The 19,609-nt window shown below is 37.2% G+C and overlaps 1 protein-coding gene across 1 annotated transcript in view; it reads right to left on the bottom strand.

Annotated features, from left to right (window-relative positions):
- Positions 1-992: 992 nt before the first annotated feature.
- LOC124158495 overlaps positions 993-19,609 on the bottom strand; it is a 660,029-nt gene continuing 641,412 nt past the window's right edge. Inside the window, exons 5-8 of the mRNA XM_046533617.1 lie at positions 18,814-19,013; positions 10,208-10,407; positions 8,266-8,475; positions 993-2,551 (exon numbers count right to left, since the gene is read on the bottom strand). Of these exons, the coding sequence (XP_046389573.1) occupies positions 2,205-2,551; positions 8,266-8,475; positions 10,208-10,407; positions 18,814-19,013 (957 nt within the window). The 3' untranslated portion in view covers positions 993-2,204. The remainder of the gene's footprint in view (positions 2,552-8,265; positions 8,476-10,207; positions 10,408-18,813; positions 19,014-19,609) is intronic.

The raw sequence follows: 19,609 nt of genomic DNA, 5'->3' as shown, positions 1-19,609 counted from the left end.
ACAGAAACACATAAAAAAGAGACATTCTCATAAACTAGCAGACGTTTCAACGGGATGACCCCCTATCTTCCGTGCCGAAGGTGAACTTTTTCAATAGTAAATTCTATACATTTATATACACATTGTATTCATCGGGTTATCAGACCATAAATTAAAATTCATAAATGTTAGATTGTGTGGACTTTGAATAATTTCAGTTTTTTCATGCACGTACCAGCTAAGTTTTTCTATATAATTGGATTTTGAAATGGTAACTGTGCCTCCTACGCTCATCAGTTGGTGTGGTGTAATGGTTATAGCGTATAGAGCAACGGATGCGTAGGTCTCACGTTTGGTTCTCCCAGGTATTATTATTTTTTCCTTCTGCCAAAAGTATAAAGTACTTGTATTATGCTTTGTATCTTTACTGGCTAGTCACTTGCAGTTGTTCATTTTTTTCTATTTATGAGAAAATCTGTTATCAGTTGTTAAGGTCTAATAAAGACTTGCTGAATTTCACTGGTAGGCTTTAAATTCTTGTCAGAATGAACAGCGTAGCATGTGTAGTACGCCGTTCAGCCGCCTTTGGCGCTCCAACAGAAGCGATGTATGTTATCTGAGATATTTGATGGCATTCCTTACATACTCTTCCCTGAAATGTTACACATGCCTTTAGCTTACGCTAAACTGCTTATCAATTTTTTCCATTGGAAAACTATAAGAAAATGAAAAGGAGACTTTGTTGATTTCCACTGATTAATTTCGTCCGTACGACATGTTTCCAACCATAGTGGTCATTATCAGGTAATGATACTTGATAAAGGTACTTGATGATGACCTCTATGGTTCGAAACATGTCGTACGGACGAAATAAATCAGTGGAAATCAACAAAGTCTCCTTTTCATTTTTGAGCATTAACTTCCACATAGTGGAGCCTAATACCATTGAACCATAAGAAACAGATAACTCTCTTACTTTCTGGGAGTCAATAATTACAATGATAATCAGGATGTGAGAAAAGAAAGAAATACAATTTATTTTGTAACTTTATTGTATATACAGCATTGAACTAGGTCAAGCCTGACCTGCAGGCTGCCTTGAAATTTGATCATAACTTATTAATACCCCAGCTGAAATAAAAGAAATGTATAATTTTCCGAGGGCTAATTTTCATTCCTCAAGTTTATTTAGTTAGTTTGCCTGCATTGCTCCAATTTAATTATCTATTGGTCATATTTAAGTGATTACAGTAACGCAAAGTGTGTGAATATTACTGAGTTTGAATTTGTCGCTGAACCCTTATTTTAGCAAGGAGGAATTTTGAGATGAGCATAGTCATTGGGCATAATCCGTTGGAGTGCCTGCTAAAGAGTCCTCGTTCAGCATGGGAGGGGACCGTCAGGTGGAATATTCTCAGCCTCACTGATTGGAAAATCAAATGAGTGCCACTTTTGAAATCTCATAGTAGCACACCACTAGCCACCTAGAACTAATATTTTTGCTCCTCCCTATCAGGGATAAGTGCCCGCAGGGAAGTATAGGGGCCAAAAACACAGCTCTGAGATTTGATTGAGGGCCCTCCCTTAGCTGCTGTGTAGGGGTTTCATTCAGGAGGAAATTCCTCAGCTGTTGTATTAACGCTCTTGTGAGCACTCACTTCCCCTGAATGTATATGACTAATAGGTTGATCAGTTTTTATGGGGGATCAGGACTTGTCACAGGAATTAATGTTTGTGGTGGGAAGAATGATCTTTATTTGGAATTTATTCAAAACCAATATTCTGAATTTACTCAATAGCTTCCTAAGTGGAAGGGCAAGCGTTCTGGCAAAAAATATATCAATTGGTTTCATGGCATTTTCATCTATTACCATCAGCACTTGTTATCCACGGACGCAATTTTACCACCCGTTCACAGTGTACATCTACAAAAGATATATTCTTCTAATTTAAATTCTTTGATACACGCAGATGATGGCAGTTAATGTTGCATGAGCTAATATCTGGGCTTTTTTTGTGCTTTCTCGTCTACATTTTCACTATTTGGGTTAACGCTTTTGCCACATTGCATCAAAACCATTCAATGATGATGTTAGCTGGATCAGTCAGGCGATAAGTTTCAAATGGATTATAAAAGTGTTAGTCACATTTATTTACACACACACTGCTCATAGTCTTTATCTTGTTTTGAGTCCATATCAGCAGAAATGACGCACTTGCTGCAGTTAGTTTCCTACCCTGCCGCTTCTTGAAGTGATAGAAGACTTTGGAAGCATTGTCTCCTGCACATCCTCCACAATTTTTTCACAGTAAGGGTCTGCTGCCGTCGACCAGTCTCCGCCTCTTAAACACTTTGTTGTTGCAAGATGCCTCTGTATTGGAGGGATCTGGAATCCTTCGGAGCATTTGTATTGGCAAACAGTTCCCACCGGCACAGTCTCCCTTTCAGTGCTGTCCTCTTCATCGTCGCACGATATGGTTCCGTCAGAAGGAGCAAATGGCATGGCACATGTCTCCTCTTCGGTAATGTCAGAATTCGTCTCTGCTGCTTCCTCAGGCAGGGGTGAGGGATCTAGAACATTGGCAATTAGCAAGAAGTCTGAGATTATAAATATATTCTTTCTATGTCTACAACATTATGGATTCTGGAGGATTTAAGAGCGTGATGGAATTAAAGACCTTGATTTTGTTCAAAATATGTACATATATGTATTAGCAGTTAATGGTTGCTTTACCCATATATGGCTAAAGGTGCGAAAATGCACCATTTTTCAATTAATTTGTGAAAAAATATCTACCCCATTATTTAATAGTTTTTCCATGGTAAATTATTCATTAGATAATAAACTTAATTTTAAAACCATTTTCTTTTAAAATTTTGCTGTGGTTATTTAGTTAAAAATTTTCAAGTTTACTAAATTTCTTGCACATGGAGGGCTATCAACTTAATATTTTTTTACAAGTGCACTGAGAATATTTATGAATCCTAATATGTACTAGTATGTGCTTTGGTTAACATACCGTGAAAAACTAAAATCTTTTTCTTTTCCACTGTTTTATTTATAACCACATAGAAACACATAAGTTAGTATCTAAAATCACTAAATAACCATTCATACTATAAAAAACCCTTTTATTTATGAAAACTAGGAAAGTGTTTTGGTTATAAGGGTTATATATACACATAAGGACAAGGTTATATTTTACCCAAAAATATGCATTGTGCCTATTACATTACCTGCACCTTTTCCTTGATACCTTTTTTTCAATATGACCTACATTATCTTCTTTAGTGTCTGTTAGTAAAGAATTTCGAGAAGGTTTGTCTTTTTTCGGATTTAATGGTCCTTCTTCATGTACTTCTTAGTGATTGCCATTACTGAATTGGTCACCTTTGATTGACGTTAGAGCGATATATGATTTTTGAGAAATCAATTGGACACATTTTGCACCCACTAGCCTTTCTATAGATTTTCCATTAATTAGTAAACACACTATCCAGTAAATTGGTAAACAATGACTACCACCAATTTTTCCCTCTGATTTTTTGATTCTATAATTCGCATTTGTATTATTGCGATATATACTCCACCTATGGGCTTATTGCAATCCACAATGACAAGAAGCTGGGGAATCGTTGTCTTTTCTTTCTAAACAGCTAAATCTATTTGCACTTCCTTAATGGAAAATTGACAATGTGTTTCCGGCCACAATTACAACAGAGCTTTCATTCCATTTGACCACGGACAATTCAGATTCCTTGTCAAAAGCATAATCAATTGAGCCTCGAGGTTTTTTTCCAAGAGCTTTTGAGTCTTCAAGCAGGCACTTTCCAATTCTATTTTCCCGAGCGGTTCAAGTTGCAAAGGATAGCCTTTCCTCCAGTGTTTGGAACAAGGGACAGGAAGAAGAGAAGTTGTCAAAAAATAATCGATGCTGAGTAGTATCGGGAATTATTTTCAAGAAATGTTAAATCACAATAGCACCTAATCTTACCTTCACTCCATGAGGGTTTGACTGATTTAGCCCCTCCATACGAAAAAAATTGGATGAGGTAAACATCTGAAGAGCAAAGACACCACAATTTGAACCCAAATCGAACCAGTTTATTTTTTATGAACATTTTTGCTGAGCGGCATCCAAAATACAGAGCCCATTGCTCATCCATGTTAAGGTTATAAGTAAAAATTTCAAACTGGAAAAAATTAGCATTCAACATAGTAAATATATTGGTCTCAGCTTTGCAAATTTGTCCGTTTTGTTGAGAAAATAGGTGGATATTTCCCTTTATATCTTTCTGCTCATAGTTTGATGAACTAATTCAACCCATTTGTCTTTATAATATCTTTAGACAGGTACATGTCCTCTTGCATGAGCACAAGATACCCAGAGAGAATCAAAATCTCAAAAAACTTTTAAAAAGTCTGCAATACTAATTTTAACCCTTTTGCTGCTTCAATAGATTTTTCATCGGTTCCATTATTTTGCCTATTATCCAGAAAAAAATGAATTGAATCATTCATTTGACGTCGCTGAATGTCGCCGCACGAATGGACGTAGTTCCGCTAGAATTTCGAGCAGATGACAGCACCTACGACCGAAGGGAGGGTTTTTCGAAAACGTAGATATTTACCCGCATGTCGTGTTGAAAGGAAAAGTTTTTTGAAAGTCGTGGAATATCCCCGCATGTCGCAGGAAATAACCATAATGTTTTTTGCGGGTATTCCTGCTTGTAGCAGCGAAAGGGTTAAACTAATGCCTATTACTATCAGTAGCATACTTTTTTTGAAAAATATACCATTTCCTCCCAAACTTGTCATCAAGAAACAGGAGGAAAATGTCAGATGGAGACATATGCCTCCAAATTCACATTTTATTTTTGAATCATATTCCTTCTCTTTAGATATTGGACGGCACGAAAACTTAGCATCAATATCCTTTTTCCATTATGGAAAATTAGTCTCTTTTATCAGATGACTGGATACCTTTTTTTTTAGGTACAGTGGTTGGTTTCCTTCTTCCTCTTTTGCACTCAGCCGGTGATCCACTATGCCATCTCCTCGATGCATTTCCAATATTATCGCGATGTCATTGTTAATCGGCTTCACAGTTCAAATGCTATCATTGATGTCTTGTACATTAGTCAAGTTGTTAACGTCTAGCGGTATATAGACAACATCCGTGGCTTCAAACATAGAATCCATGGTTTCCTCTAAAGTGGCCAAGATATCTAGGGTAGATGTGTACACCTTTTACTATCCATCTGCAGTAGTCTTGGAAATTTGATGAAATGAAAAAGATGATTTTTTCACTCCTAGGTTGCCTTAAATGTTGATCTTGAAGCTGTAGGATCACCCAGTTACACCTGTCATACCTTACAAATGTGTGTAGACCTATATAGGTCATATGAGGACCTCATATGAGACTAACTTCTTGAAGCTTTCTTCTAGAGTTGGAAGGTAAAATCCATTGATGTCTACATAGCAGTGATCCATTTCTGAATGAACCGGCACTGTTTGAGAAACTATACATAACACACAGTGAAAAACCAACAGGTCTCGTGGCAGGGAATCGAGCTGCTCATTAGTACACAATGACTAAATGAAGCCACATTTTAGAAGATGACTGCTGTGAGCAGTGGCACCGACTCCATGGGGTTTGAGGGGGCATGAGCCCCCTCAAAAATTCCTTATGGGTGTGAGGAAAAAATGCATCAGGCTTCTTGATTTTCCCCGGAGTGTCCAGATATCGAGATTCGGGTTATCAAGGTTCGAATGCTGATCATATGCCTCTTCTAAAATGCTTAAAAACTTAAAACTCACTACTTATAAAATTTCCCAGGGCAAGATAACTGGTTTGGACCCCCCCAACATTTTTTGTATGTCGACATCCCTGGCTGTGAGACCTATTAGATAATAAAATAAATTTTATGGTATTTAAAACCCAATAGTGCTTAAATTGAATCACTGAATAATTGCAGGGTAGTTTATAATATTAGTGACCAAGGTTTTTGAGATTTCACACTCTGCACAGTGCCTCATTCCTAACCTGCCATACCCCCAAACGCCAAAAGTGCGAAAATGCAGCATTACATACAAGTGTCAAAATTGTACATCTCTAAATATATTATTTGATTTTTAAAAAATCTGATTGATTAAGCATTAATGGTACATTTATAGTACGTACCCACATTCCGCCAAAGGTGCAAAAATGCACCATTATTTTTCTGGTATAAATTAATTTTTAGGGCCTCAAATTTTTCAAAATTTCTTTTCTAGTACCTATTAAGACTAAATATGATGATAAATTTAAAAATGTCAACCGAATATGAGCCTCGGCCGTTAATGGGTTAAACAAAAGTTTTCTATCCGTGAGCCACCCACCTGTCTTTACATCATTTTTATTCTCAACCTACCTTCTTTACGCTGTGATTAATGTTATTAATTTGTCAGTCATTTGGCGCAATAAATTTGCATTACAACACTATACATAACTCTTTCAGATATAGAAAAATTGAAATACTTGTGTCTACAGCAAAAGCAAATTGGAATATTCTAGCATTATTGACCTCAGATGCTCATTACATTTTTTCTTCTAAAAATAAGGGTCTGAATTCTGGAATTCCATTTTTCAACTATCTGCTGTTTGAAATAAAGTAACAATGCTTATAATAGGATGTTTCATTCAAATTAACTGGATCTAATAAAGGACTAAAAATATTGGAGACCTGGGTTGGTACATACGTGAGAGGTGGAGTAAGAGTTTCATGTCAAATTTATTTTACCTTTTTTTTTTATCTTTCCTCAAATTTGAATGAGATTATAATAAATATAATATTAAATAAACATATTCATCCCATAATTAAAGTGGTGGATAATTCTACTTATGAATTTAATTGTTCTTCTTGAGATCAATATAGGATCTAAACTTAATTTCTTTAGGACTTATGGTAACCCAGTGAGAAATGGGTGGTGGAATCCACGTGGAACCCACGTGGAGAATTAACGTGGATACCACGTGTTTTTGGTCGTGGAATGAACGTGGAACCCACGTGGAAATTTGGTGGAAAAATTAAAACAGCAGTAGGTGCTGTCCTAAAACCATTAAAACCTCAACCACTCTATATCTAAACCTTCTATATATGTGTCTACGATTTTTCATGTGCTCTCATGGCTGCCTTTCCACGAATTATATAAAAATAGAATGTGCAATACATTTTCACATAACTAGCGTGGTTTCAGGATGATAAATGACGCAATGTCACCAGAGCGTTAAGTTCCACAAATTAGAAATTCTGTTTAACATTTTATGATATTCACCACAAATCCACTTGAAATCAACGTGGATTCCACGTGGGTCCAACCACTCAATATCCACCACCACCAAATATCCACCACTCAACGTGGATTCCACGTGGGTTCCACGTGGATTCCACCACCCATTTCTCACTGGGAATATCTCTAAGAATCTGAATCATTGTGTCTAACCACTGGAATTGTTTCATCTTTAGTATAAAGCTCAATTTTATTGGTTACTGATGGTATTTCTAAATTTAGATTAACTTGGAGTTATAGGTTACTGAATGAATTGAATAAAGAACAATACCTTAAGTTGCCCTGCCACAAATCTCGAGAATACCTTGCTATTATTATTATATGTAGCATGTGGGTATTAGAGGTAGAATGGTGACAAGTTTGGAAAATGTAAAGCTTGTGTATTATTCAATTTCATTTGGATTTCCTCAATGCTAACTTCCAGGCGATAGAGTTGGTAGGCATAATGGAATTGAGGCTTTAAGTTAATTTTTTTTCATGGTCTCCTTATTTTACCATTGCTTGAGAGTGAATTAAAAATAGTCTGTTGCACTCGTCATCTTATAAAAAAACCACTTTAAATTAACGTAATCGATTTTAATTGAGCCATAGTTATTGAGTAGATGTAAGCAGTGATATCATGGCAAAATTAGCAGTGCCTGAATGCACTTCCCTAAACTTTCTTTAAAGAGAAATATTACTCTGTGTGAGTTTTTTGTTACAAGTCATAATTTATATTTTATTACTAAATTCTTTGTGTTGGTTACGAATGTATAAATAAGAAATTTTGAGGCAACTAAATTGATAAATGTGTTATTTGACCTTTGTCTTTAGTTAACCAGTGTCAAAATGGCATTCCTGCCCGTTCTGGCACCATGACACCACTGTAGATAAGGGATGTGTTGGGTGGTGAAGGAAGAGCATTACGCTGAAATGTCACCAGCATTGGGGGATGAGTGGAGAGTTTGATTACCTTCCAAGCACTCTGGAGGCTCATGAGACCATCCCATCAGGCCGTTGACATTCATCATTTCACATGTCGTTTCTTTGACGTCTGCAGGGATGTATGTTGACTTGGAATTCTTGCTGATGCATTGAAACTCACACCTGGAGCCCCATGCTGTCTCCTGTGAGCACCGAGCCCTCGTGTTCGGTGGGAGAAGTAATGGCTTGCATCTCTGAACTGCAATGAAAGAAGAATAGCTCAGTAACATTTGAAGCTCTGATTTAATAATTACAGAAAGCGAGCACTATTGCATGATTTTTACCATAATTCGAGAGGAGACAATGTGATCTCTCTGAATTCAACAGAGCTAAAGAGGTTTTACTGTACATGGTAATTTTCTCTAGTTTTGCAAACCTTTAAACTGTGTATGTAGTAAGGGATGAATTTAGGCTGTTGTTTTGGGGGCATGAAGTTTATTACTTTCCCCAGCACCTTAGTGATTTGCTTTACCTCTCAGCATTAGTGCATCTGAGGTCTGATGTGCGGAGAAAAGTTGCTTTTAGACATTCATCAATTAATTTTAATCACAGTTGGTTAAGCTGATGAAATAAAAACTTTCATGGGAAAGCCATCTTAAAATTACCATATTTAAAATTTTTCCGGAAATAGGTAATAGGGAGCAGCCCCCAAACCCCTCTCTAATTCTACCATTGTGTATAATATGGATCTTCCAGTTCCAGCCAAGGTCTATGTGGGCTTCACGCCCTCCCCCGAAAAGGTTTTCCATTATGGCAAATACCCGAAATACATCCACAGAGGATATCACCAGCTCAGGGCACCTCTGGAATCCGGGGGGGTTTAGGTGCAGCCAATACTGGGGTGTGAGGGGGTATGGAATACCAACCAGGATAAGCGGTCGGTGCGAGATTAATAAATTGTGGAATTTTAAGATAAATTGTTCAAAATGATGAGTTTTACGGCTTTCTGAGGGATATTTTATTGATACTTACACTATTCTATTAGTACTATCAATCCAATTAAGTGAAATGGATTAAACTTAAAATATTCTCTGAGCTCTAAGGGGTTGGGGTTTTAACCCACAAAACTCCCACCTTGCTGCACCACTGCCCTTAGGCACTCAAAATGTATACCTAGATGAGATTTTTCATACAAATATTAATAAATTTTATATTTTAATATAAAAGTTATAAATATATAGATATTAATAACTTTTATATTAAATTTAAGAGTATATGTGGTAGAGTAATTGTTGCATATTATGTTTAATCCCAAATACGAGAAGATCGTTTGCCTGCCAGACCCTGGTCATCCCCACCCCCAGAAAAAATACTGGATCCACCCTTGGTTTAGACTGTTCTTTTGGTAAAAACCCTAAAACAGTTATGTATTTCAGCAAACAAGCAAACAAAATTTACACCTTATCCAATGAAATGAATGAATTTCCAATGAGTGCGAAATGACAACAAATCGCTCATAAAGAAGGCCGCAAACTTTCAAAATAAGGATTGGACTTTCCTCCCCACAGGCCCTTGGGGATAGGGTTGATTGGGGATTACAATAGCTTTTTACCTGCTCTACTCTTCCCAGCAGGAAAGAGGCTGTGGCCTTTTTGGCAAATTTTCCTGTACAGAATTGAAGACTTGCATTCTAGCTATCACAGCTGAAGGGTTAAATGAATGATCATGAAGAAGGAGCTTGGATGAATGCTCAGTAATTATTTTATTTAGATGTTAGAGCTTTTTTCTATTCCTTTTATTTGGTTTTTTGGAGTAAAGTTTACCTTTTATTCCAGACTTTGGTTTTTCAAGGCTAATTTTATGTGTGGGTGCCATAGCAAGAGTTTCCCACTGTTGCTCATGCTTTACGCTGCTTCTTTTCTATTTATATGTGGTTGTAATGAACTTATATTTGATATATGATTGCTGCTATGCAAGTCATTATTCTATACCTTTCACAACCATGGTGACATGACAAGTTTCCAAGGCCCTGTTGTTATGAATGAGTGTGAAAACTGTCATGTGCCTTCCTTCCTGAGCCAATGTTCCAAGATGTGGACCCCAGAGTACTTCCAGTCGGACGTTGTCACCGTCGTCTTCCACCAGATTGCTGCTGGATCCCCTGTGCTCGTCACCCTGAAGACCCCTGGATCTAAACAGGCATTGAAAGAAAGGAGAAGCTGTGGTGAAATCTGCTGGAAAATTATGCTCTTGCTGTGCAGATTTATTGGCTTTGGTCACTGGGATAATTCGTTAATTATACATCATATAATAAGTACAGTACATTATTGTCGATTAAGATAGACATTGAAAATGAAGAAAATCTCATTATTCCGTTAAAAATCCATTGCCCACTTAGCGAGGTATTAAAAGTGAAAAATTAACGCTCTTCAATCCCTCCATAGATAAGTTGACTGAGTTCATACCAATCAGGGAGGTCAGGAGAATAAAAATCAAGACTGCAAGTCATTGAAGTATGAAGAAATTTGATTGTAAGTAAAGAAATTTGATTTGCATGATTTTTAAAAATCTAAGTTTTTTGAGCTTAGACATATTTATTTAACATTAAGTTTTTATTTTGGATTATGACTGGAATGGGTAAAATTCCTGGAACACATAAATTTTTAGTTCATATCATACCTGTTCGCATGTTTGCACAACTCCAGAGGTGCAGCAAAGAGATGAAAATCATGGTTGAAAGCATGGAGTATTGATGCATAAAATTGGGAGGAGTTTTGTACCCATTATGGTAATGTGTCATGGGGTATTAGTGCTGATTTTGATGCTTTCACAGGCTTGGGATTTGGCTGCTCATTGTTAGGCAATCACTGCCATAATGACAAGCTTAGGATAAATTTCTTTTCATGTGATTTGCATGATTATTATCAATCTAAGGTTTTTAAGCTTAGACATATTTATTTAACATTAAGTTTTTATTTTGGATTATGACTGGAATGGGTGAAATGCCTGGAACACATGAATTTTTAGTTCATATCATACCTGTTCAAATTTTTTTACAAAATCCCTGAGTACAACTGCCTTATTTGAGTGTTTGAGTATTTAAGTGTTTGATAAAAAGTTTGCATCCTTCAATCAGCAGTTATCCCTAAATGAGTTAATGAGCCGAAACTCTAATGACAACATTGCATCATGAAAAGTGGTCAGCAACTCATGTATTGTTTCATTTTAAAATTATGAGGAAAAAGTTGAATGAGGAAAATTATTTGATGTAACTAACCTTTCCCTTCCAACTACCAAATTCTTTCCTGAATCTGGATATTTGGCTCAAGTGAATGAAAGGGAAGCATTCATTTTTGAGGAGCAAGAAATTGACATTCAGGTGCATGCCATGTGATGTGCTGAGAGATTTCGTCTGACATTTCTTGACACACCGCTGATTACTTATTCATGAGAAATATTTTGATGGGATGAAATAATTCAATGGTCGGTCATTTATTCATGGGAAACAATTTCCAATGAATAAGTGATCAGTAAAGGGTCACCAAGCATCAGCCCAAATATCCCTGTGCAGGCCCTCTCCGTTTCTACTTCAAGTCAATTTTGGTATTTGGGCTGCACATTAACGAAAAATAGATTCAGCAGTGAGGAAATCAAAGAGAAAATTGCATTAGCAATCATTAGAAAATCCCACCCAGCATTAGAGCCCTGCAGTAAGCTATTGAACTGTTGGTAGCAGAATACCTGACTTGGTGGGAAACCAGAGAAGATTTCATCTTATTAGTTTGCCAGGAAAAACTTAAGCCAATAGAAGTGAGAGTTTTGGTCTATTTTGAGGATTCTATCCACATGGTTTGCAGTCATGACAATGATTCGATCCTTCAAATCGTTCATAACGAAAGAAATCGTAGAAATTCTTTGAAGTTTCGATTGGACCAAATCACAAATCAGTTAGGCATGGGTATGGGATCCAAGTGATGTTTCATTTCAAGGACTTTGATTTTTTCAGGAAATCAGTGTGTTTTAATTATTTTGATCACAACCAAATACACTGAATTAAGAAAAAACCACTTCACCATGATGAGATGTAACTCCTTTCAAAAACCAACCTGCATTTCCTGTATCTACCATGCCTTTAAACATAGCAAACAAAGATAAACCTCTTGTTCCCCTAGTAATTTCCTGTTCATGGTTCACACAACGTCTAAATCTGCTAAGATCTGAATCCACTGAATCTAAAGTGTTCACGAAGAACAAGTTATGCTTGGTGGATTGGCCACATCATCTAATTCTCTAGTAACTTAACCAACCACAACCAACTCAACTGCATTTGGATTCATTACACTGTTCTGCAAAAAAATAGTTCAAAAAATGCCTGGCTACAATTTAAGGTGTTTCTGGCTAATTTTGGGTCGCTGAATCCGAAAATGACCTCCGTTTTTTTTCTATCACCCTCCATTTTTACGCAACCCCTAAATTGGGGAAAACAACCCCTTATCTAAACTTATCGCTTTTCAAGGGACTTTTAATAATGTTATCTGCTATTGATTGATAAAAACTGACGTTTTAAGGCTATTAAGGTCAAGAGAGAGACAAACTTCACTGGAGATGAAAAGATTTAGGGGGTGAAAATTGAAAAAAAACTTTAAAAAGCATTTAAATAATCATTTTTCTTCGTTTGTTATGACATATGATATGGTAGCTAATGGAGAAGTTTATAAGGGATGAATACACTGTTCACCCCCCCTATTTTGTAAAGGATTAATATAACATAAAATATAAGAGGGGAAGGGGGGTATATGAGTGGCATAGGAGGGGGTTTAGGAGGTGGTATAAAGAGCTGCCACAAAAATCTGGAATATGGGTTTCCTTTAAAACAGTGGCATATCCAACAGGAACCGAAGGTAAATCGTGGCCGTTGTTCGGTAAAACAACCATTAAACTTGTCTTCGACGAGTCGAAGAATAGCCTCCATTGGTCAGGATCATTCTTAATTGCTAATTTCCTCATCAGTCCTTCAATATCAGTGCACAAAATCAGATCATCAGTTTCATCATCCGTTGAAAAAAATTGAGTGAGGGTTGACTGTCTGCTTCTGTGGTTAGAAACATTCATACTATTGGCCAAAAGATTACACTGCTGCAAATGTGAGCCAAGAGGTTGTGCTTTACCCTTTGGTAAATCTTGTATTAGATCACTAAGGTCCTTGTGTTATGGGATGAGGTGCCCGTTTTAACTAGTCTGGGGTTCTTCTACATCAGGTCTGTATCTCGATTGCCAGGACCTGCTTCCACTTCCGGTGTAGCTTCGTTCACTAAGACATAAGAATCATCGAGGGTGCTAGTAGCTTGAGCTTAGGGATAGGAATAGCATCAGTATGCTTCACTGGGCAAATTGCTGACGGTAAATTCAGATAAATCATTTTAGGATTGTTTTTTTAAACCCATAGAGTCGGTTTCGGAAAAATAGCAATTCGTTAAATGGCAAGTGGGTTCAACTCAAACATTCATTGGCACTCCGAAATTTAGGGAACGATTTTCTCAGTTTAGCCATTCACGAAGACTTCTATGACAACCACTGCAACAGAATTTAGGGGCCCACGATTTGCCTTGGTCACCAATTTTACACCCAAAATAAAGTTCATAAGATTTTCGCACAATTGCAGTCATTGCATTCCTTTGGTCTTTAACACATTCAGTGCGGATGACATATATATATGTCATGAGGGCTTTTTCACTCAGGCGGATGACATAAATGTATGTCTTTGGGAGTACGTTTTTCCGCTGGTCACTAGGGTGCTCCGAGCGCGCCTAGCGTTACTTTTTCACCCTCCCGCAGTTCGGGAGTGACTTTACACCATTGCAGAAGTGTCCGTTTCTAGTTCTACGTGTTCCTTCATTTTTAGTGTTTTTTTGTTTACTTTACTGCTTTTTTTGGAACAATTTGGCAGGTTGAGATTTTTCTTTTCATTTCCTTCGTCTCTTTTTCATCATTCATATCGTAAATATCATAATCATGTCTTACATATGGATTATTTTTTTTAATTTGTTTTTTTACCTTCATTTTTAATTTATTCATATTTTATGCGCTATCACAAAAATTATAATTAGACTAACTTTTTTATTAAAGATATTTATCCCCGTTTCGTACTCACTACATTATAAAAAATGATCTTAGTGCGGTGCTTCAGTTAATGATGTTATATTTGAATTTCTTTTGCTAGGAACATTTTTTATTAATGCAAATTACGTTTATCCTGGGTGATTTTTTTTTGGTTCTTTTTCCTACTTTTACGGCATACTTTCCCATTTGTTTCCCTAGTTCAATTACCAATCCTCCATTCATTTCGATTTTATTTCATTTTCTGAGTTATTCATACGTGTTGGGTTAGTTGCAGATTTTCTTCCTTTTCATAAAAAAATAACATATTAATGGCGTATGCAACACTGCATTACATTATCTACAGTATTGGTCTGTATTTTTTTACTCGTTTATTTGTTTCCTTAGCTTTGTAAACGAAATTGCGGAAAAGAATAGACTCAGAGGTATTTTAAGCATTACGGCATTAAACCATTATTTATTCCCTTGAAATAGTATTTTTATCTTATTTTTTAATTTATTCATAACTTATGTGCAACCACAAAAATTATTATCAGACTTAGTTTTTGTTAATAACATGTATTCCCGTCTCAAAACTTACTATTTTATTCCAAAATGTTTCCATGTGGTCCAAAAGGTCGTATTTTATACTTTATTAATAATTTTAAAATAATTATTGCAAATTACGTTTTTTTACATAATTTGGGTTTTTTCCTAATTTTACGGCATATTTTCTCAGTCATTGCTCCGCATCAATTACTTGTCCTCTGATCATTATGGTGTTTTCATTTTGTAGGTCATTAATACATTCTAGTGTTAGGTACAGATACAGTCTTAGTTTTCATAAAAACTAAGGTATTAATCACATATGCAACACTCCATTACACAAATTGTACTATTTTGCTGGATAATTTTTAAGGCTCAAGGTTGGAGTCCCTCCCTACCAGCGGCACTCCCAGAGATTATTTCAACTTGCAAATAATATTTTCTTTGAAATAATCCTCTCATAGACGGAGAAAAATGCAGAAAGCATTTTCCTCCGAAATACTTCACCAAGGACCTTCACTAAAGGCATAATGGATTGGAAGCTGTTGGACAGGGAGAACTGGAAACTTGGCTGGGCCTTCTTCTCCACATGGGCACAATTAGGTTTAACACGATTTTTAACGATTGGAGGTCAGAATTAGTGTGAGTACCGATATTCGGGAGAAAATGTGCCGTGATAGGTTTTTAGGAATGATGCAGGCTCTTCATTTCTCCGCTAACCGTGAAGGCATCCGTAGGGCAGTGACTGCAATTTGCCCAGAATGTGAAGGTCAACCAGGGCTCTGTCTAAGGTCTTGCTTTCAAATATATCATAAAAATTTGTGAGAATTTTTATTGAAATGTTTCAATTTTGCAATAACTCTGAGGTTTAGAACAGAAACATATATTAAAAAAATGTTTATCCCATAAATTTATATTTTTCTTGCCGTTCATTGTGTGTTCTACTTCTGTGACTTGAAAAAATTAAATCTACGGCCGTTGAAACAAAAAAAATACACGTAAAGACTAATTCCAAGATATTTCTGCCATTAACCCAAGGAATCAATGGTAGAAGAAGTATTATAAACGGAAATATGAAAAGTTCACTCCTTCATACAAGGAAAAATTGCATGTGTGTAATGCGGGTTGCGTGAATTCTCAATTACTGGTGACGGGTGGCATACATGTATGTCATTAGGGTTTTTTACAAATTGCTTGAAATAGAAACAAAAAAAAATTGCAAATTCTGTAGTATTACTTCCAAGACCACCATTATGAAGGAAAATCACCCATCCGTCACTGGAGGTTTCGGTGAAAATATCATCCGCATTGAATGTGTTAAACACTAAATTTCCACAGGTGTTGCAAAATGAATTGCGATGATTTTTACAGGATCGCTGAATGATTGCGAGAAAACACTTTATCGCTCGCAAAATAACACGCTAAATCAAACACACGCTAGATTAATAAAGAAAGAACTTGGAAGATTATAACCCGACACGCAGGAAAGAGTGTGACGCAGTGAATAGATCACTGGTTTATTTCATAGATGAACATCAGTTAGTGCGACTGCCAAGACACTTGAAGGCACGTTAAAACGTGTTCAAGCGTGTCAAAACATGTGGTGAGTAACTTTTACAGTCTATTTCCCAATTTTTCCCAATGTATTTACAATGTATTTCCCAACGTTTTCCAATGTATTTTATGGAAAGGTCTCAGCTCTTACTTTAAAAGTAAGGAGGACAACGAAGTCAAATCATGAGCCCCCAAATGCTGTTACAATAATATTTTGACAAACCTGATTTGTGTTCAGATTTTTTGGCATATCTTCATACCACTTCCAAGAGGGGAAGGGGGGTATACGAGTGATACCACTCATAAACCCCCCTTCCCCTCTTTTATTTTATGTTATATTAATCCTTTACAAATAGTGAACAGTGTATTCATCCCTTAAAAACTTCTCCATTAGCTACCATATCATGTGTCATAACAAACGAAGAAAAATGATTATTTTAATGTTTTTTAAAGTTTTTTTTTCAATTTTCACCCCCTAAATCTTTTCATCTCCAGTGAAGTTTGCCTCTCTCTTGACCCAAATAGCCTTAAAATATCAGTTTTTTTTTTTCAATCAAAATCAGATAACATTAGTAAAAGTCCCTTGAAAAGCAATAAGTTTAGATAAGGGGTTGTTTTCCCCAATACTGGGTTGCGTAAAAATGGAGGGTGATAAAAAAAAAACGGAGGTCATTTTCAGATTCAGTGACCCAAAATTAGCCAGAAACACCCTAAATTGTAGCAGGGCATTTTTTGAACTATTGTTTTGAAGAACAGTGTTATTCATCATGAATGACTTTACTCATTTTGAATGATTTCAACAGAAATTCATGATTTATTATTGATCAATTCTTAGTGATTAATTGGTCAGTATCCAATGCACCCCTATCATGCATAAGATGAGATATATTTATGTTTATTTTGTATTATTTCCCTGTTTTCTGTACAGATTTAATAGGTAAGTACATGTAATGTTATTGCGTATTCTACTATTTCAATGTGAGGTAAACCAAGAAGAAGGACCATAATTTTATCATGCCAATGCATGATGATCACGGATGCCGACTTACAAAAAATATTGGGGGGGGGCCAAACCAGGGGTCTTGCCCCTGGAAATTTTATAAATAGTGACTTTTAAGTTTTTTAAGCATTTTATAAGAGTCTTATGATCAACATTAGAACCCTGATAACTTGAATCTTGATATCTGGACACTCACGACAATTTTTCCTCACACTCATAACGAATTTTTGAGGGGGCTCGGGCCCCCTCTGGCCCCATGGAGTCGGCGCCACTGATGATGATCCAATGACTAATAGTCAAAGGGGGCCCTTTTGTATATATTTTTCCATTGACCTCCAGCTTTTATTTCCTTTGTCTCTTGAAATGTGGGAAAAAATTTCCCTTGCGTTTCCCTGACAAAAAATGCTATTCTCTCAGACGTTATCGCAATAGGGAAGTTTCCTTCATCAGAGAATACGAAAGGCATTGATTGCGACTCATTGCCCACCATTAGTGTATTCATAATACACAAATTATTTGGTTTTAGAAGTCCCAGTTCAGACGAATGACAATGGTCAATTTTAACCGCATTTGAAAAAGGCCAGATTTGGAGCCCATGCGATGCCACTCCACGTGACGTCACAGGGACCTAGTTTCTATACGAGTAGATAGGAGTTTTACATCGTGTGAGATTACTAATGCATGCATGAGGCATAGAGCTCAGGGAAACATCTCTTAATAATCACCTATTAAAACTGCCTATAGTCGGAAAGTTTCCTTCGTTTGATAGGGTATAAATAACAGTAGCGCCGACTCCATGGGGCCTGAGGGGGCCCGAGCCCCCTCAAAAATTGGTTATGGGTGTGACGAAAAAATGTGTCAGGCTTGTCGATTTTCCCCTGAGTGTCCAGATATCAGGATTCGAGTTATCAGGGCTCTAATGCTGATCATATGACTCTTCTAAAATGCTTAAAAAAACTAAAAACTCACTATTTATAAAATTTCCTAGGGCAGATTCCCGGTTTGGGCCCCCCCAATATTTTTTGTAAGTCGGCACCCCTGATTAATAATCCTTATTTAAGCCAAGCGCTACCTGCTATCTGCATCGTATCAGCGCTCAAAGCCTCGCCCCAAAGTTACCTCACGCGGCGACAGCGGGAACCAGAATGACGTCACTCAGGGTTTTCCCAGCTTTCATACTTAGCCGTCGCGTTTTCGCGTGCTTGAAATTTTCACTTTTCATTTAATAGCGAAAAATAGATATCGTCATTTAAAAAAACCTAAAAGCCTGAAATACGTACTGCAGGAGTAATAATCTTTCGATTTAGGCAATAAAAATAGTAATAGGAAATCACCCGGTTAACATGGCGCTCACGAGGGGTAGGTGGACATTTTGATGGTGCTATAGTGAATCAGTTTTACCTTCCTCCGTGTCTGTTGACGATCTGCCTCCTCGCCTTCTTGCCCCTCAAAGCCTTCCGCCCGGGGCATCGCCTGAAGTTCTCGGGCAGCTTCAGCACCGCCTTGGTCTCTCCGCGAGCCGCAACCAGCGACACCTTCTTGCGAGGGCAGCGGATGCAGAAGGACTCGTCGCTAATCCCTTCGGAGCTGCTCGTGTCCACCTGAAAAATCGCCCAGCGGTGAAGATCAATTGTGGGCTCGAATAACATCAGGTATTCACGATTACGTTCCGGTTTATTCAAGTATACCGGAACTAGCCACGGTGATAAATTTTACGGAGTCACCCGTAATGCACAAATTGTGCGAAAAATCCACAGAGGAAAAATCATTCGCCTTGACCGGGATTCGAACCCGGATCCCTCGATTTCCGGCCGAGTGCTTTAGCCCAGTGGCGCAGCAAGGGGGGATAAACCCCCCCCCAGAGCTCACAGAAATTTTTAAGTTAAATATATATTACTTCATTGGATTAATATTGCTTATAGAATAGTGTGAGGATTAATGAAATATCCCTTAGAAGGCCGTAATAATCACCATTTTGAACCATTTATATAACTTTTTTTCCTACGCAGGGCCTCCGCACCTCCCGCTTACCCTAGCGGGTATGCAATACACCCAAGCCCCCCCAGTACTATTTTCGCCTGAAACCCCCCTAGCATTAATTGCTAGCTGCGCCCCTGCTTTAGCCAGTTAAGCTACCGAGGCGTCATTCTCCCCTGTGGAAATATGTGGACTATAGCGGACCTGGACTGCTTGTCCC

The sequence above is a fragment of the Ischnura elegans genome, chromosome 5 (assembly GCF_921293095.1).
Source record: "Ischnura elegans chromosome 5, ioIscEleg1.1, whole genome shotgun sequence".
NCBI classification, from domain to species: Eukaryota; Metazoa; Arthropoda; class Insecta; order Odonata; family Coenagrionidae; genus Ischnura; species Ischnura elegans.
This window is presented reverse-complemented; position numbering and strand designations above follow the sequence as displayed.